Here is a 21,234-nt window from a genome sequence, read left to right as displayed (position 1 = left end):
ACCTACCCCCATCCCCTTCATTCCTCCCTCCCACTGATCTCCACGATCCGGCTACACTTTTTCCACCCACTGTCATCTTTGATCCTTCTTCTTTAGGTTCACCCCATCCTCTTGAGCTCTACTCTGTCATCATCTCTGATCTCGCTCCCTCAAGATTCATCCTCCTGCTTCTAAATCATCATATAATGTTTTCAGCCAGGGCTCTTCTGTGATCTTCACAAAATAACCAAAAACCTTTTCATTAATACACTCACCTTTCATTACGAGCAACATTGAAATGGACATATCCATACGTGAGCCTGGTATAAGTTTCATGTACTTTTATTCACAACACAATGCAGTAAGTACCCGTCACGTGTGCCTTTTTCAGAACAGCCTGCAGGCAGCTGTAAATCACACAGAGGTTTGCCAAAGAACATTGTCCATTTTGAAAAACACTGATAATGTTTTCACTGTGCAATACATCAAAGTCAAAACATTTTTTTAAATTCAAATGAATCCACACTAAGCACAATGCCGTCACATCAATATATATGACAATCTTCAAAATGATGGGAGTCTTGGCAGAGAACAGGACTCCATTTATTCAGCACAATTCGAGTCCATCGATGACCAATAGTCACAGTGATGAAGGAAGGGGTGAGCGGGAGAGGTGAGCAACGTCATTCAACCCAGTGCGGCCCACATTTGTCTCCAAAGAGTTTTCAGACATATATCCACCTGAAACTCTTGAACCGAGGACCCGTGCATCCCGATGAGCAGGGTACACAGTGTACAAGACAAATCCACAAGAAAGTCCGCACCTTGTGCCGTCGATAAGACGATGTCAAAGTGTAAGTCCGGTCTAAGGAGTAATACAATTCAAAATGAGATCCCAGGCCCGTTGAATGAAAAGCTTGAGTCTTTGTTGGAGTCAGAAAAGCATCAACCCTTTAATTTTCATGAACATCACAGTGCTGTGTGGTGTCCGCGCTTCGCTTGCTGCAACTGCATTTCTCCGAGTATCGAAGCAGATTTGCTTCTTTTGTTCGTGACCAGCATTCGTCTGCGGTCACAGTTCGTTAAAGGTGCCACGTCCGAGTGGAGGCACAACCGCACTGCCTTATTTCCGTTTTAACTTCCTGGCGCGCTTCCTTATTCAGCAGCTGAGGATCTTGATGAAGGCCCTTCTGAACTCGATGTTGAACGTGGTGTAGATGACAGGGTTGAGGGCGCTGTTGACGTACCCCAGCCAGGTGAAAGCACTGTAAAGAGCAGGAGGCACGGAGCATGTCCTGCAGTGGGTGTTCAGAATGTGAGTCACAAAGAAAGGCAGCCAGCAGATGAGAAACACCCCTGGAGCACCGAGACAGAAGAGAAGTATGGAGAAAAGACAACAGAGGACAGAAGGTTTGAATGGTCAGTGTGGAGTGGATAGAAATATGCACACACAAAAAAAAGACTTTGTGTTAGTCATTTTCATTGTTTCTGTTCACTGAAAGCTTATTTATTTTATAAAATACTGTATATTTATATTTATTTATTGCCCTATAAATGGTATCATAGTAAGAAGAGATTATTGCTTTACTAAATCACTTCCAGATTAAAGTAGCATTTGCTTCACTTGTTACATTACTTTTCAGTTACCAAACAATATTTGAGATAAACAACTATAAGAAGGACTGATGGCATTATTATTATTTTTATTATTAAACCTCTTTGAGGACCACAAGCGATTGAAACAACAGATAATTTAACAATTATTTCATCTTTCCAAGGTAAAAGCAAAGCAAGTGAAGAGCAGCTCAAAGACAACAAACAGGAAAAGAGTTTTTTAGCAGCGAGACTCAGCTGTTTGCCACAATTTGCACTTTAGTTCCACAATCATGTCCATTTGCAAAACTAATTTGAAGTAATGACCTGAATCCTCACTACTTCTCTCCAATTTCCTATTTGATGTCTTCTGGAACAAATCATCTGATTATGAGGACGTGAGATCCAAGTCCCAACAATATTGTCAGATTAGAACTGTTCCGTGATCATTTAGCTCACAGCACGAATGCTTCACATTAGTGTGTTGCAAACAAAACTAATGCCAATACAATGATGGTCATATAGTTGTAACTATACAAATCAGATCCAACACGCATTTTCTACTGTGCCAAATTTAAACAGTCGATTCATTAAACTCTTTATGTAATTACATACTATGTGTTTGCTATATTAAAATAAAATGTGCCACAAGCAATGGCTTAAAAAACTGAAACTGTTTTGAAACATCAAGTCTACAAAAGTGGGGAAAGGAGTAAAAAAATGAAATAAAAATAAAATGCAATGACTTTCATATCTCATAAATCCCTATTTAATCAGAAGAGCACTTAGACAAGATATCGGATGTTCAATGTAAGAATTCCGTTATGGGGTTACGTTGATGCCCATGGAGTGGACAGTTTACTCACCTGTAAGGACATTCAATATATAAATAAAATGTCTGGAGGTTTGAGAACAACATGCCCTCCTATCCAGACGTTTCATTCAGGGAAGAGCTTGTGTATTTCCCCGAGACAATACTACATCACATCTCAGCAGCACGGTGTTGCAGAGGGATAGTTTGGGCGGAACCGACCTTGCTGCAGACCAGAGCAATAGACAACTTTCTGAAGGGGGCAGCTCGAATCATATCAACCAAGAGTGAAACAACTTTTCTCCCCCAAAACTCAAGCAATCGTTCTCTTTTTTTCTCCTTAAATGCATAATCAGAGGATTACAATCAAATTCAACAAGTAATCAGATCTCTTACTTTCAAAATCTGTTTGAGGTTTATTCTTCTATTGAACCAACAATGAGTTTACGAGAACTGAAAATCACGGTGTCCGGTTTTCATTAACAGCTTGCACATCCTTCCGACCACTGGGTAATTGTGGTTGTATTTGTCTCAGTTTAAAAGAACAACGTGTTGTTTTAGAAGAAAAAAAAAAACATGTTTGATGGCCAGAGTCAAAACACTTTCAACCTCTGATTTGTTGTGCATTAATTCCTAAGCAAGAACAACCCATTATCAGCCAGCAGGATGTAGGTTATTTTCTATAAACAAGTCTCCAAACCATAATTATTCGGGGCTAGACCGCTCATTATGTCCCGGCATTATAATTGGGGTCACAGCATTGTAGGGGTCAGCAGGCTGAGGACCAGGTGGGGAGCCGCTTGGATTGACATCGACTTGTGTGTGTGTGTGTGTGTGTGTGTGTGTGTGTGTGTGTGTGTGTGTGTGTGTGTGTGTGTGTGTGTGTGTGTGTGTGTGTGTGTGTGTGTGTGTGTGTGCACGTGTGTACGCGCCACTGTTTTCACCGACTCCAGTGTAAATGTAATCGGACACCTCCGATTACATTTTTTGACAAAGAGCTAGCTGTGCTGTGCCGGCGCTAACTGGACCAGGCTTAAAGCGACCTGGCTGATAAGTGGGGCGTGTTGAAGCTCGTGTCATTAGCTTCTTTTCAAACACACACGCTGTGAACCTGAAGCCAGCCACACTTTTTTTTTTTTGGACATTTTGCGTATGATTTATTGTCGCTCTGCAAAATGTGCAGCACAAGCACACGGGGTAAGCAAATGCCTCGCACGAGCACGGCCGACCGAAACAGCAGGTGATCGAGCGCATGCGGAGGAAAAGTTCATCAAAAATATATTAAGGCAGTTGAAGCGGAAAAACGCCCCGTTCAGATACTGCACCCACAGCTCTGTCTGTGTTTTATGTTAACGTGACATTTACAATTGTGTTGCCTTGGCTTGTGCCTTTACCGGCGGTTTCTACTCACCAAGCACTATAGCCAGCATCTGAGTGGCCTTTTTCTCACGAGCGTGCATGGTCCTGAAGCGCGTGCTGTTGATTTGAGAGTGAGATATCGGTCGAAGGGCCGTGTGCGTCCGGCCGTTGGACAGGTCTTTCACTTCGCAGCTCATCCTGGCGGGGGGACACTCCGCCTGGTTGCTCTCCTCCACGCCTCGCTCCCCTCGCTCCTGGTCCGGGTCCAGCTCCGTGCGGCCGCAGGAGGCGTGACTGATGCTGCAGTAGTTATGCGTGTCGACTGCAGGCAGCGCAGAGTTCTCCACTGGCACCGTCTTTGGACGTTTGCGCCACAGACATCCCGACAGCATGCTGGACTTGGAGGGCGCTGAAGGCTCCACACTCTGCTGCAGGAACAAACACATATTGAATGCAAGCCCACGAGGAAAAGGTAACATTTCCTCTTAGAAACTTGCATGTGATTCGTAGTAAACCTGGAGCTACTCCTCCTGTTGGAGGAGTCTGATGCACCTCCAAAGGGAAGAAACTCATCAGCTCCAATGTGGCCTTTGAATCTCTGCTGGATATTTGAACTCCTCATTTGATCTTAAAGAATGAGGCCTACCTGCTTATTTATAGCTTTGTCTCAATTACAGATGCACAGATCACATTTTTTTTATCCTTTTTTTTTTCTCACTCACTATTTTTCCAATTAAATGTCAAAGCATGTATTGTAATAACATCTATTATTGTTCACCTAAGTGACAAAAACATTCTCTCAGCCGCTTTTTTAAAGTCTCTCATCTTATCGTTTGGTTTCTTTTCATTGTGGCCTCGGTGTTTCACGAAGCTCATTTCTGCAGCTTCCAAATGCAGCAATCAGCAACACCAGTTGAGCACCGATGGGTGAACACAAAAATCCCTTTTTGCAGCATGTTTTCTCTGGAGATATCAAAACGTAGCTCCGGTTTTATTACGAATCACATCCAAGGTAACAGAAGCATGTGAATCCTGCTACCTAAATTATATATACAAGGTCCTGTGTCATATTGGACTTTAGTAATCCTAGAGTCAACAACAAGATTACTGCAGCTTTAATATTTGAATTAAGTGATTACACATCTTTGCGTTATACTCTCAAACCTCATCTGCAGCCTGTTGTAGCTTATCCCTTGTGTGTTTAATAGGAGTGGTACTCCACTAAGCCCACAGAGACTTGCGTTTGACCAGTTTATATTTCAAGAGCCTTTCAACCCGATAAAAAGTCTCCCAGATTGGGTCATAAAACTTGAACTGTGTAGAAGTTTTTGCTCATTTCTCTCCTGTTCCAGCAAACTGAACAATGCAAATGGGCCGTATGCCTCTGGAGGGCGAGGAATCTTTCCCTTGCTGTAAGTAATGTACACTGTGTTTTTCTTGCAGTGCCACACAACTGCATTCTCCTGGTGTTCTCTTACTCATCTCAGCACGCTTTCCTCGGGGGGAAATTACAGATTGTTATTTCTTCTGCCTTTGAACAATCTGCAGGTCTTGCAGGTGCTGCAGTGCGTCACCCACACTTTGCTCAGCCGACTGATGATCAGGTGACGCAACACAACAAGACACATTTCTGAATTACAATATCAAGCGCTCTCTGTCTAACCTCCGGGTGGTGGTCACGAGCATGTAGATTCACAGAGATGATGTCACAGAGACAACTAAAGTCAGAGGTGCTATGCAATGCAACATTGCATATTATAGCAGTACAAAAATGTGATTTTGTGAGGCAAAAGCTTTTTTTTCCCTATCAGATTTCTTTTAGTTCTATGATTTTATTATGTTTTTCTCTGAAATCAGTAGTTTTAACTTGGAGATGTTGAGTGTAACCTGAAATGATCGGTAACTTTATTGACTCGTTACAGCCGGGGTTTCAAACATGGGCCATGAGGAGCAAAACTGACCAGCGGGTGTTTTAATCCAAAAACCTCTCCTGCCACTTTTCGCTTATGATTTAACTGCTGTTGCTACAGTCCAGTGGGGGCCACTTCTGATTTAGTCAGGACATAACAGCACTGAGACTCAGAATTGAAATGTAGATCATGGCAGCAATGCAGCAAGAGACCAGAGCTGCATGGGCAAAGATTGCCAATGTTATTACAAGTGAAATAGTATTATCTTCAAAACCATACTATGAGTTTGTGAAGACATTCTGAAAGGTTGCAGAAATTGTGCGACTTATCATTTTACCGGTCAGACCTTATTCACATTGGGCTATATTTGGCATCTGAGCTACAATTTAATAGTTTTGAGCTTAAAGGGTCAATATCGTTTCCATTCAGTGTTGTTTTCTACACTGAGAAGATGCATTACAAAGTTGTTTTTTCTCTCTCACATCAGCACTGACTGCAAATCTGAAAAGATTTTAGCTGAAAAGTGACATAAAAAGTGGCCTTTGGTCTTTAACTTAAAATTAAAATAACACTTACCACTTTGATCTTTATGGGTGACAAGTCTTGCTTTGCCTTGGGGGTGTCCTCTTGCAGACAAGTCTCCTGGGAGTAGAGAGGCATTCAAGATAGAGAATATATAGGAACAATTGTTAATCTCCGGAGACATTAATCCAACTCATTCCCATTAGTCTCCATGTAGAACATTATTGAGTAATTCACTTGAGACTCAGATCCCCGACGATGCTTTAATTAAAATTCGGAATATCCCTACTGACGCATACAAAACAAATGAAGGGAGTTCATGTATCTTACATTTCAGGTCATTCTCATTTCCGAGCAGAATGCAGCTCGTCAAAATAATAATAGTGGGTTCTTTTGAAACATGGAGAAACAGAAAAACTCCTTCATATCAAACAATCTGTCACTCGACTGAGCCGGAGTCCTATTATGCCGTTTCAAAACTGTTTTCCATTAAGAGTCTCTCAGCCTGAACCCCTTCAGGGCCTGGATCTTCCACCGGGTGTCTCCACTCATGGATGTGATTCCAAACTGGAGCTCAACTACAACCAATTATCTGTAACCTGGTGTTAAAATAGACAACCTGATGGTAAAAATGTGTGTGCAGTGAAGAAGAAGAAAATAAAAAAAAAGAGTGGGATTAATCCGGCCGCATAAGACGGGAAGCTCCCGGATGAGCCAAAACTGGGCATCTCACTGGATGGAATTATCCAATAACATCTTTATATACACCACATTTTAAAAATAGGGTAGATACAGATGCAGAGTATGTGACCTGATGTCTCCTTGCCCGTGGTTATTAAGATAAAGCCCTCATTTGTATGATAGATGGAATTGGGGCAAACATTGGAGTGATGGATATGATCAAACCCCGACAGCTCGAGAGCAATATTCAGATGAGTATCATAACGAGAAACCAGCATTTAAAGACCAACACCACCTTTGACACCCAATCATTAAGAGTGAAATATGAGTGGAAATTATAATTTATTTTTTTTAAAAGAGCATAGAAAAGGTGAAAGATATGACCTATCTACCTCATGTTTTATGCAATATACACTTTATTTGACCAGTAATGAGCAATACCAACCATATTCCCATTTTCTTTATCTGTTCTACAAGAAGTTCAAATGATAAATACCATTTATTATCTGACTGTCAGCATTGCCACTGTGAACACCCTGTTCTTGGCAACATTTCAGTGATTGTCCACGGATTGTTAGGTGTCGTCTATTATTTGTCAGTTGCCAAACATTTTATTTCTTTAAAATGTAATACAGTGGAGTGTGAAAGAGCTCAAAGACGGATGCAAAAATAGAGTCCACACTGGATTTGCTATTTTTAACATGACAAGCCATTTGATTAAGAACAACTTCAGATTTGCAGAGACAGGCGTGTCAGCTGCCTCAGAGCACAGCTATACATTTACATTTCATCTTTGATCTGTGTTCATTTAAAAGCCTGGTCGCTCACAGCCAACATTTACATAACCCCTTCTGATGTTGACATCACAACATTATATCCCGAGAATTCTTGTGACATTGCCTCTTAATGATTTTACCTGTGACTATTTGTTGAAAAAAAATCAGCATATCAAGATTGTATATTTATTTATTTATTTTTTTAAATTAGGGCAGTTTTATCTACTCTTTCTGACAGTATAGCTTTTTCCCCAGTCGGCCTTCATCTACACTTTACATTTTCTGTTGTAAAGGAACCAGTTATGAAACTTTAAGGGTGGATTTGCTTGTGAGGCATCTGTGTATTGGGAGTGCCTCAACCAGAATATCGAGGTGCACTGTAATTTGCAAGTCCTTTTATTGTGTGCATGTGTGTGTATGGAAATGAGGGAGTGGAGACCGAACGCACATAAAAAATATATACAGCAGTTGCTGTCAGAGGAAGACCTTGTGTCTCCAAAGAATAAGGAGTTGAAAAATTGCTGACATTATTCACAATTATTTATGCATACATTTTTTACTTCATACAATCAAATCTGAAAGGTTTTATAATAGTGCTTTCAAATTGTCTGTGGCTTTGGGATATTATTAAATATTACAATTAAACCAGTCACAAACTGTCAAGGATTTGTTGGGTTTTCAATTCTCACAAGCCGCCAGTTGTGTTAAGAAGTCATTTTTAAGTAAAGTTGGAACCAAAATGCTATCTTGTTTTATAAAGACACAGGTCATCCTCCTGATGCATAAAAGAACTAGAAAGTCAGAGAAAATGCGTCTTTTTTTTTTAACTCAAATAGAAGCACAATCAGTTGTGTGCAAATTACTTGTCTGTTCAAATGTAGTAACTTAAACCAAAATGTAAACAGAAAAATAAATACGCAAGTACATTTGTTTCAAAAATCTGCTCAAGTTCCAGTAAAGAAGTGCAAACACTTTGTCACCTGCAGCCTCTGGTTATAACTGATACTCACCACAGACGCTGGTATAGAGCCTGGCTGAACTTTTCCACTGGCCTGTCCAAAGGTGATCCTCTTCCGCCTCATCCTGAGGAAGACGTAGATGCGGATGTAGACCAGCAGAGTGACGATGAACGGCAGGTAGAAGGACACCACAGAGGAATAGATGACAAACTCAGGGTTGGAGATGGAGCACACCATTGGATCATCTGCGACAAGAGGGAAGTGTCATTATGCAAAAGGCCTCAAAATGACAGGATGATGTAAGGGGGAGGGTGTAATTTACAGGTGGTCTCTGACCCTTGAGCATGCGTTGTATCTCTTGGCTTACTTTCATATTCTGCTTGAATCAGGAGCTGAGCAGTGCAGCACACCAGCACACATAAATTCATAGGGATGACTCCCAGAGCATAGCATGATTGATTTGATAATAAAGACACGGTAAATACAGGATAAGGGATCTTCTGACATGTTGATAATACTGTATAAATTTTTTTTTCAATCAATCTTCCAGAGTTAGATGTGCATCTCTCTCAAAACGAGCTGTGCATTGCAGTTTGAAGAGAAAATGACCACATTCTGACCGCACCACAGATGTAAAATATACATTGCATGTCAGTGTTATGAACAAACTGAGGCGCTCTGCCTCTTTAGATCAATACCACTTACCTCAATACACATGAAGATGGAAACATGGACCGACAGATCAAATCTATTTGCAGCCTCTCTCCAAACTGCCCTCAGCTTCTCCTCTCATATTATTTCTCAGTGCTGTTTGGCAGGTATAAGACATCCTTCTTGTCAAAAGCTCCTGGTCTCCCCCCCCCACCTCCGACTGTGCACTTTCAGAATTTCTACTGCTATTTGTTAACAGACGTGTGGAATAAACTAACAGCTTAGGTCTGAATGAGTAGGTTTACATTGTGTTTGACTAATGCGCCTGACTGTGTGCACAATCATGTGTCTGCGCTGCTCGCTATTAAAATCTGATGATGTAAAGATGATGATGTTGCTCACGTTTTGTTTTTGGTTGTAATTTTTTTTCTGTTACCTCAGCGAGGTTAATATTTTGTCAGGTCAATAAATATCAAGTTGCACACAGCAGGCATTGTTGTTCACAAATGACTCACTGCCAATAGAGACGAGACGATGCCCGATCGACATCGACTGTAACTCATTCAGTCAGATTGCAACATAGATGAGATTTGAAAATTAAAATTTGAACAGGAATACACACTTGACTGAAAAAAACAAAACAAAAAAACAATGATCCAGCACTGCCACAAATTCATCAAACTACTCAACAATCAACTGCAACATTGTGCAGGATGCCCTGTTGCTCATCACACACAAACAAATGATGATGTCCGTGTTTGAAAGCTATCACAATGCTACCTGCTGGATCAGAACACACAGGCCAACCTTCGTCCCCTGAACTCCAGCAAAAAGACTTTGTTGCCCACGACTGTGTTGTTGCCTGTTCACCACTTTAGGTACAGACCACTACAGACTGCACACTTGTATTGTCACCGTCTCCTGTCAGTGGTCACAATGTTATGGCTGCCTGCCATTTGTATTTTCTTTAACAAAGCAAGAAAAAGACTCCCAAAGTGCAGCGAAAAACATTCAAAGTGAACAAAAACGAAATGCTACTCCAAAAAAAAAAAAAAAAACATCACTTTAATACAAAGCAACAACTTTAGTGCTCTGAGAATCACTGATAAATGATCAACTGTGAAAGCCAGAGAGTGTCTGAGGAATTGAGCACTTCACTATAAATACAATAAAGCTGGGAGTGTTTACAAGACACAGTGTTTGATTCTCAGCATGGATCAAGCCCCAAATCCACAGTATTGCATTGCAGTATTCTATAGAATGCAATTTGTTATGCTGCAGAGTGGAGAAATAAGCATTTCCCCTTATATTCTAATTTGCTCACACCATGCATATCCACACAGCTAATTTAAATATCTTTAAATTGCTTTATTTTTAAATGATCTGAGTGGGTCATAATAGTCTTAATTCTGAATTTTATTAAGATATAATTTTAGCAGTGGTGGCCTGGAAGCAATTCCCTCACTGATTAGTTGTGTTTTCTGTACCAAGGCGGAGGCATCGTTACTGTCATCATTTTCCCACGACTCAAGACTCACAGTTGCATCACTGACGTATCCAATCTTTCCCAGTCAGCTGCTCGTAATTGTGACCAAAAGACTATGACAGGAACAAAGTGTGACACCCTGCCTGTCAGTAAAACTGCCACAACCTCAAATCTCAACATGTGCCACTGTATTATCTGAGATTTTAACACAAATGCTATCGTTGCTTTATGGATGACGTTTACAGGCTGCACAAAGCTCAAGACAAGGAACATGTCAGCATATTTAAAGGCTGAGTTTTCCTTATACATCTCAATGAAATCCCATTTTATATCCCCCTGCCACTCTAAACACCCAGTACTGAGTTTTAGAATAATCAAAAGTTGTCTTTGCATCCGTCCATTCCACTTCAGTGGAAGCCATCAGAAGAAGAATCACCAACAACAAGTCAAAATGTTGATTTGACCTGTTGTGTTGAATCCAAACAGGAGAGGACAGGAGACGGTGAAGGCCAGGACCCAGACGGTGGCGATCATCACAAATACTCTCTTCCTCGAGCGATGTGTGGTGTTGTACAACACGGGCATCACTACAGCGGTGTACCTGCAAAACACACACACACACACACACACACACACACACACACACACACACACACACACACACACACACACACACACACACACACACACACACAAAACAATCAAAACCGCTTTGAAAGCCCATGTCTTTGTTGGTGATGACATTTGAATGAAGTGAAAGTGCTGGTATGGTATTCCAGAATACAATAATGAGAGGAAGTAACAGAGTGTCCTTGAGAAACATTGGGCCCTGGGGATGGCCGGAAATGCACCGCTGCGCGCAAGTGGATCATGTAAAGACCAACAATAGAGAGGCAAACTATGTATTTCTATTCAGAAACAATTTGGGTATTCAGCAATAACCCAAGAGGGGCTTTGATTTAAGAGTTAATCAGCACACTATATGCCAAGAGTGTATAATGAGCCCGGGAAAACGAGGTTCAGCACTGGCTCCGAAGAAGCGGCAATTACGCCGGACCCGCGCCGAAACTGGATGTGATGTTATGTTGTTTAGAGCCAGATAACTGCCATGATTGTTTATCCTCATCAGACTAATTACTCTGGTTTTTCTCTGGGCAAAATGCAGAGTGAATCCCGGAGCCAAATGAGCACAGACGTTCACTAAAAATACTTTGCCCCCTGTTTTTAACTCCGTCTGTACCCCTCTGACGTGGTGCTGTTTGGCTGAATAAAAGTAGGAATGAAATGTTGAGAGTTGAGAAAGAAAAAAATAGGCTACGTGGTTTATTGATCAAGTGCTGCTTTAATTTACTCTTTTGAAAAAAACAAAAAGTGTCCATGTGCTCACCACTCAAAGCATCACCCGCACTGCAAAGTACTTTTCACAAAGGTAATTAACCTTGAGGTTTGACGTTGCGGCTGACTTTCTGCTGTATTCATGCCGCTAATGTATAACCCAGATTTCTCATTTCTTTCCAAAACGCTGCAAATCTTTAGTGCTCTCAGAGCCGTCTTTGCTGTGAACTTTTAAATAAACAAGGTTGTCGCCAGTGTAATGCAGATTTGTTTTACACTATGAACACAGGATGCCTCTGGTGCTCTGCAATTAATTTAGATGCTAACAAACATGTGATACTGCAGAGGGAATGTGTTCTCATGTAATAATCAATCACAAACAACCACAACGCTCCAAGAAACTTTATCTGCATTATGTACTGTGTGAAATGAGCAAGCATCCCACAGAGTGCAATTAAACTGGCAAAAGATATTAAAATGCGTTTGACAAATATCTGCTGGCTAAATCGTCCCCATGATGGACTTACAGACTTTGGCTGAAGGGCTTTGAGTTAAAGTTGTGACGTTGTGCGTTTTAGATTACAGGAGCCTGAAACAGTCATTTAAAGGCCAAGAACTTTCCTCAACTCATGAAAGAGCACTATCTTCAGCGACACTATAATAAAGTCACAGATTTAAATCTTCAAACACTTTAATACCATAAAAAAAAAATCAACTTGTTTGGAAACCCTGTGGTATAATATTGCTTTAAGGTCACTACCTTCTTTGGCCTTCTCCTCCCTCTTCATTGTGGCGCTCACATTAAAAGCCAATTCTGGCCGCAAGCAATGCAGATTACAAATTAATGAAGGGGGAAACAAAGGAAGAAAAGAATGGCCATTTGGTGACTGAGGACACATTTGGAACACAGAACACTGACGTAAAGTCGCCTTTTTGTCACAAGGTTACCTATTTTTATAGCCATGATATACGTCTGGTTCTTCGACCCCTTGAAGTTCACTTGTGCAAAAATAAATTCATGTTTGACATTTGCTACGTGGCTGTAGTGGTTTCACAGATTTTCCCATGAAAACGGCAGCTTTCCCTGGCCTGAAAGCGACACTGAGAGCATTCAGTGTAAATCTGGCCAACTAATCAATACCCACAATCTCACCATACACTGTTATAAGAGTGAGTAGAGCTGGAGGGCTCTGCGTTACCTCATCACTACAAATAACCCCTATGACATTACCACAATGTTTTTATATATAGATTTTATTAGTATGGTCCAATATGAGAGAAGAAAAGACACTAAAAAGAGGTCTGAGTTCAAGAACTTGTAAAAGCCAAACGTTAAAACCCCTCTTAATGGCTGCGGTAGAAGTGTAAATGTCTTTACAACTAGGCAAATACAAATGATCATGCCCTCAAAACCTAAAACACTCAGGAAATCTGTATCTCAGGGAAAGTGCTTCTTGTCCTCTGCATCTTTACTGAGGGCACATGAATACAAATACTCCCTTCTCCTTCAGGATGTACAAATAAAGTATACATTCCAGAGGCATCTACTTCTTACAAACCTATTTGATTCATTCTGAATATTGTACTCCTGATGCCTGGAGGTTGTAAGTTCAAACACCGTGGAGAAATATGAAATATTAACCGTAACACAACAAGAAAAACCAAGCAAATAAATAATGTAAAAACTCGTTGCAAATGGTTGAAGCTCAAGCACGACACCCCACCCGGCTCCTCCTGCATTAACGCAAACAAACACCTGTCATGTGCGAGATGACAAAATGTTGTCTTCTTGCAATAAGCTTTGAAATGCCTATGAGAAGAGGTGAAGGACAGAACGGACCTGGTAGAATTATGGAAATCTAACATGTCACACTGGAGGTGTCACGGCTACATCTGTAGTTGTACACAAAACCTGCTGAAAACCCACACACACACAATCTCACCTGTCGATGCTGATCGCACACAGATTGAGGATACTGGCGGTACACATCATCACATCAAGCGTGACAAAGATGTTACAGTAGAGGCGACTGAAGAGCCAAGCGCCGCCGGTCACCTGCACAGGACAGACAGGCAGATTAACAACATACGAGCTTCTCGTCTTCCTATTCACCGTTAAGTATGAATGCACACGCTCGCACAGGTGACATTGAAGTAAGGGAAGAAATCAAACTGTTCACTTTTCCCAAAGGAAAAATAAAAAATGCCTCAGCTGCTAATATTACTGGTGTATGTATGCAGATGTATTGAATTGGAATAATTCTTCCCACTGGGATGTTAATTAGGATGATGTATGCGTGTTCAGGTTGACATACAGTCCGTGTCGTCCTCTCAACAGTTGCTGCAAAGTGCTCTGGAGCAGTCAAGCATAAATATTTTGTGGCGCTGTCATGGATGACATGGATATTGTTAAGGAGACAAAGGAGGGAACCTGTATAACACATAATCTAATTATATTGCAGAGCCCCCCCCCCACACACACACACACACACACACACACACACACACACACACACACACACACGCACACAGCCAGGTCCTGCTAAAGCTGACGGGCTTTAAGTTAGGCTCTATAATGCCTGGTAATAAAAGTATGACAGAGATAAATGGGATCCAGGAGCCACTGCCTCACTATTGAATCTCTAAGATTCAGGAGGAGAAGGTATGCCTACCTACAAAGAGAGGCGATGTCTACATGTGGGAATGCGCGCACACACACACACACACACACACACACACACACACACACACACACACACACACACACACACACACACACACACACACACACACACACACACACACACGCACACAGCCAGGTCCTGCTAAAGCTGACGGGCTTTAAGTTAGGCTCTATAATGCCTGGTAATAAAAGTATGACAGAGATAAATGGGATCCAGGAGCCACTGCCTCACTATTGAATCTCTAAGATTCAGGAGGAGAAGGTATGCCTACCTACAAAGAGAGGCGATGTCTACATGTGGGAATGCGCGCACACACACACACACACACACACACACACACACACACACACACACACACACACACACACACACACACACACACACACACACACACACACACACAGACAAAGGTGCTCTCTACTTACACAGCTCAGATATGTTTCACAGAGACTAATGCATTCACAAGGACAATGGTTGCGAAAAAGATATGTGCAAAAAAAAAAAAAAAAATCCTCTCACTGCTGATATTTCTGTGTATTTCAAAATTCTAACTAAATACAATCTTACCCATTCACAATGAATGCAGTCCTATTGATATATCTCTTCAGACTCATACATAAAGATCAGTTGTATTAGAGCTTCTCTTGCCCCGGACAAATTCTCACAAGTCTACAGAAATGTCACAGGGATGTCATGAGAGCGATCTTCTGGGACAGAAAAGTTGAAGCAAAAAGCTGCGGGCACTACGTTTCAAAGATTCGGGTGTTTAACAGGCATGAAGCGCTGTGCCCTAGTTTCATACGATATGATGTTCGCGTTGTGTTATGTCGCGTGTTCACAACTTTAAATGGGGGTTTTTCCTTCCCACCGTCACCTGCGATTGCTCAAGTGGAACAGTTGGGTGTTTCTCCATCAAAGTGCCTTGACATGACTATGTCGTTATTGCCGCTGGAGAAATAAACTCAATGGAATTGGGACAAATGGCAAATCAGTGACATTGGTGCAACAGCTGAATCATGATCAGAATTTATGGAACCGCAAAGGTGTGTGTACTGTTACAAAAACAAGTTACTATAAATCAGTGTTTTACAGTGGAACTGGCAACCCAGTATGTACAACATGCCACACTGCTCCAAAAATCCCTACAAATGACAGGGTCATTATAAAGCTTTTGCAACACCTGATGACAACCTATTCTTTTGAATAAAGAGTGCCGGAGCAGAGCGATGTCTACTACATGCAGGGTAATGCGGCTCAAATTCCACACAAGGGAAACACTGGTATAAAGTAATGATTTGGGGATGAGAAACGGGATACATCAGGCCCCACTATATCGATTCAGATTCTTTTTAATCTCTCGAGTGAATTGTCAAACTTTATGGAGGCTCTGAGATAAATTCCTGTAGTTTTTGATCTGAGTTTGAAAATTGAACTCCGAAAAACATAAACTGCTCCACACACTTAAAGGACTGAGGCACACACATAGCCCATATTAAATAATATGTAGGGAGGCCAAAGCAGTGGAGTGTGTGATCTCTACCGTCAAATGATGGACAGTTCAGTAAAAACACACTGTGGGTGAAGACCAGACCTGAGCATTGAATATTCACATGCGACCCTTCTGTTGTCTCTGACTGACTCACTAAATGAGAAGTTATGAGAGGAATGGCAATGTATAAAACGTAGAACAGTGTGCTTTGAGGGAAAAACAGTTTTGAACAAGATCTGGACACCCACTTATTTATCATCATATTGAAGAAATACACAGACTAGACTAGATATTATGATATTATTGAGCTGGGACGGATTCTCGCTCTGCCCACTGCTGCAGTCCTAGTTTGTTATGTGGCCCCTTAGAAAAAAATAATTGCCATTCCCTCCACTCCTAACATGAAGGGTCTGATAACTGAACTAATGGGATGAAGTAATTTAAGTTAAGAAAATAACAAGAAAATGTATCAGCAGTGTGGTTTTTCAAAATTCTACCAATTTGACAATTACTTTCCATGTTCCCATGTCAAATTTCCATTCCAGCACTCAATGAAACAAAAACACTGATGTGAAAAGGAGAAACGTCATTAATGAAGAATTCTGGAAGCCATACCCTCAGTCACTACTTCCTGCACAACTCCTGTGTTCAAGCACAGGTCAGAGATCAACTGTACCAATCAGGTGAGAGGAGACTTGCTCAACAGCACATGATTAGTACCTGCGGAGCAAAATGTGAGTGATACTCCAAACCAGCAACCCTCTGGCCACGGGAAGCTCAATCCCCCGTCGTTGAGATTAGAGCTCACAGGGTGACGGCGTCAGCACTGGTAGATTAAAGCCTCTGTAACATGTTTTTTTTTCTCTCTGCCTCATTTAATTTTGATTCTGCATTGAGATGAAATTAATGAGCATTAGACTTTTCTGTCATACTATCTTTAATGGCTCATCCCTCGTGGGATTGTAAGAGTCTCTCTGAATGTAAAATGAGTAGCACTGAAATGAAATAACAGCTCTTACAGCATGGCTGCTCGCAAGGAAGTGAAACTCATGACTGAATCTCGTCGAGGATCCGAGGTACCTTAATTTACCTCTCATAGGATGTAATCATCTTTAATTTGTCAGCTCCTGCTCACTGAGGAAGTTAATTTCTTTTCTGGATGACCTGCTGCTGAGTCCTCCGCTCACCACGAGAAATACCACCGTCTGTTTACGGCTGGGGAAAAACTTTAGCGAGTGGGATGGATTTTTGTTATACATAAGCTGATTTCAACCGGGCCTCATGTGGGTAAACACCTGCCCTTGAGGAAGCACATCCAATTTCCACAAGCCTTCAAGGATGCTACCTTGCACACGCTTACGCATGTATGTCCGTGATCTTATACAAACAGGATGTTCCTGCAATGAATTTTTGGCGTGCAGTAAATCACTGAGATGGAACGCAGGTGCCCCAGGGTCAGGTATGCGAGGACGTGTGATGAAGTTTCTCAACATTGATTAACGCAAGAAGGGTGACTGAGGAAATGAACAATTAAATCGTATGCAAGTGAGTAATCCGTGAAACATAGGTGAAAATGATGACTTGAGATTACACTCGAAGCTCAGCCAAATATCTAAAGAGGATAAAGTCATTATTTCATGGTCGATATGCCCTTCAACTCTATCCAAAATACGTTTGATCACAATTACAGTCTTCTGTCAGATGACCCACGCTGTGGTCATGTTTATTGACCCACATCATTTTTCTCTCTGACTTCAGCTGAAGGGTTGTTTTTTTTCTTTTTTTCTAAAATTCCCACACAGCTTTCTTTCTCCTCTTTCCTTCTCCAACATCATCTCCTCACTCACTGCTATGGACCCACATTTCATTCTTGTCCACATCCTCAGCTGCAATACTTCTTCTCTCCGCATTTTTCTTCTTTTCTGTGATTGATTTACTTCCTATTAGAGGAAACTTGTTCCACATGGGCTGCATCTACTTCTGCAGGTATCAGGGACGGGGGTGTAGGAAATGATCGAGAGTAGGTAGAGATTTACAACAGGTAATAAACAGACCAGGATTGCAAATTGGTTTGTCGCTGATCGGGATGGAACTGGTAAGCAAGTGAAAAGAAGATGAAAAGCTCCGTTTTGAAATGTTTATGAGATTCATTGAACGAGCCAGTATTTGAAAATGACGGTGAGAGGATGACAAATTGATATAAACCTTGAACTAACTGACTGGAAACAATAATTAAACTATCAAAACTTACTCAAAATATCTGAATACATTTCATTGCTTTATGAGTGGTTATGTGCTTTATGAGTGGCAAAAAGATTAAAGCACAAAGCAAAAAATAAGTAAATAAATAACATAGATTTTAAAACATGAATAAAAAGTCCAATTTGGGTTTTTTTCTTCTCATTTTGGAAAAGTTAGTTTAAAAAACTGATAAGTTGAAATAGTGAATATGATGAATTAGCTGGGCTGTGTTTATCATTAAAAATTGGTAATAATAGGGTTGAAATTGACAAATAATTGTCTGAAATATTGTAAATTGTTTGATAAATAAATGCTACAGTGTACCAAATGTTAAAACGAATGCATCTAGGAGTAGATAAGAGATAATTAAATGAATAAATGTATTTAATTAGTCAAAAGTAATTAAGAAATTACTGAAATCAAGGAAACTACAAGTGACTAATGCTTTACTTGTTAAAAGTAAGAGGGAATCACTGAATGCTGAGAATTAGTGGATGAATCAATTGTCTAAATAGCACAAATGTGAAACATAAAGTACTGTACTTCCAAACTGTCAGTTAGCCAACAAAATATCAGAAATTGTGGAAATAGATCACTTGCACTGTCCGTCCATCCATCTCAACAGACAAGCACAGAGAGTCTGACAACCACACTCACATACACACACATACAATTTATAGAGCCAAAGTACCTCAGATGCATACTTTTTAAAAGTAGCCTAAAAAAACACCCACAAGCACAGGGAGAGCATGTAAACCCTGGACAGAGAGCCAGACCCAGACCTGAACAGGGAACCCTGTCCCCATGAGGCGAGAATGAAAGAAGCTCAAAGTCGAACTTTTGAATTAAAATACAATATGTATTAAACATTTTGTTCAACTAAAGCAAATGTGATTGGGTCTTGACCTTGACTGTGGGACCCTGGGTTGAATTCTGTGGAAAAAACAAACAAACAAACAAACAAATAAATAAACTAGCCAAGTTTACTATGCAAATTGCAGTGACTTGTACCAACCCCCTTTAAGTGTAAGATACTCTTCCAGTTCTTCTTTAGCCAGGAAAAGAAGAAAGTAAGAAAAGATGTGTAGACAGTCCTCAGTAGAAAAGTGTTGTGCTTTGCACAAATACTCACCTCCAGGTACACGGCCCAAGGCATGACCAGCGAGGCCACCAGCAGATCGGCCACAGCCAGACTGACCACCAGGTAGTTGGTGGTGGTCTGCAGCGAGCGCTCCCTCAGCACAGCCAGGCACACCAGCACATTTCCAAACACTATGGCCAGTATGAGCAGGGAGTACAGCATGGCGTAGTAGTTGTGCTCCCCCTCCTCCTGCCCTGCCGCCTCCCAGCTCTGGTTTCTCTCGTCCCATCCAAGGCGGTCCGACTCATTCCAGAGCCGCTCTGCGCCACTAAACACCGCCATGGAGACGTCCAGGAGTCATGGGAGGTGAGATGTTTGGCAGACCTTCATCAGAGGGGGGGGGGGGGGGGACCACATAATTGGATGTTTATTCACCACAAACCTTTCCCTGTTTGGACTGGCATGCAGACACAGACAGATTCCTCACATCTCATTAGTCAGATCAGTGGCCAATAACATATTAGACGTCTGATAATGGCAGCATCACTTCATGTCAATGGGGAATTATATTGGCTCCTAGCAACAGCAGTGTGAGGCCCCGCAGGCCTGAATAAAAGCTAATGGTTAATGTGTCCAAACAGTAATGCTCTTTGCAGGACTTCACTGCTGTTGGATGGTACAAATGTATTACTTCTCCTGCTGAGTGTAATATGGGAGCATATATTGATGCCTCATCAAGATAAAGCTCTGTGGCTCCTATCTCCATAAGGACTCAGCAGAAAATCATGCTCTTAACAGCAAACATATAGACTGCGCTGCATTTATGATGATTCCAGTCAGCCTTACCATCCTCCTTCCTGTAAATGTTATTTAACACAACTAATAGAAACAGAAACAGCAAAACAGGGACAGTTATTTCAATGAAGATTTGGCAGTGTGCCTTTGAGCAGTGTGACTGGAGTTAGATGACCAGGGAGGAGTAATAAGTCTCTGCTGCCACCCGGCAAGGCTCGGTTGGCTCCGGTCCCGTTATCTGCTCCCTGCACTTCATCCTTCTCCTCATTTATTCCCAACCCTCCCTATCTGGCCTGGCTCCAGATATCTGCAGTGTGGTGATGCTCACACCTGTGTCTCGATGGTAAACAAACTGATCTATCTCATCCAGCTCCTTCTCCTTCTCACAGACAGAAATAGGGTGGAATGCACAGTGAAAAGCGGATCATTTTTAGACTTGGCTCAAACCCAGGAGGCTTTTAAAGATTTCCTGAGTCTATAATTCTCCACTCAGTCCCTCAGTGGCTCCAGTATCATGTTATTGTTCACAAGAAAGCACTGTGAAAGAAGACTGGGTGCCAATACTGATCACCTTTAAGTCTCCTTATAGGACTGCAGCAGTGACTTTGTCACAAAATTAGGTGGGTAAGCCCACAACGAATGAGAACCATGCAAGAAAAGCCCACCAGCACACAGATCCGCATGCATAAAAAAAAAACTTTTCCTCAGATGTTACGTCTCATGATAGGTGTGTTCAAACTTTTAGAACAAGTACTGGTTGAAGCAAAATGTCTTCTTTCCTCTCATGTTCACTACTGATCATGCTTTATCAATATCTGACAGGTATGAATGAAGTCAGCATCACTGAACCCTTCGCAACTCAGAAATGTGCATGCATGCTGA

At 41.4% G+C, this 21,234-nt stretch overlaps 1 protein-coding gene across 1 annotated transcript; it reads right to left on the bottom strand.

The window, feature by feature from the left end:
* Window positions 1-740: 740 nt before the first annotated feature.
* drd3 (dopamine receptor D3) lies at window positions 741-19,899 on the bottom strand (the record flags this gene model as incomplete). The annotated part of the gene is made up of 7 exons (XM_080515038.1): window positions 741-1,335; window positions 3,795-4,170; window positions 6,229-6,294; window positions 8,642-8,835; window positions 11,192-11,328; window positions 14,006-14,118; window positions 19,609-19,899. The coding sequence occupies 7 exons, from the start codon at window positions 19,897-19,899 to the stop codon at window positions 1,139-1,141; spliced, it is 1,374 nt and encodes a 457-aa protein (XP_080371164.1). The 3' UTR covers window positions 741-1,138.
* Window positions 19,900-21,234: the final 1,335 nt, after the last annotated feature.

This window comes from Blennius ocellaris (genome assembly GCF_963422515.1).
Source record: "Blennius ocellaris genome assembly, chromosome: 19".
NCBI lineage: Eukaryota > Metazoa > Chordata > Actinopteri > Blenniiformes > Blenniidae > Blennius > Blennius ocellaris.
Note: the sequence above shows the minus strand (reverse complement) of the source record. Positions and strands in the feature narration are given on the sequence as shown.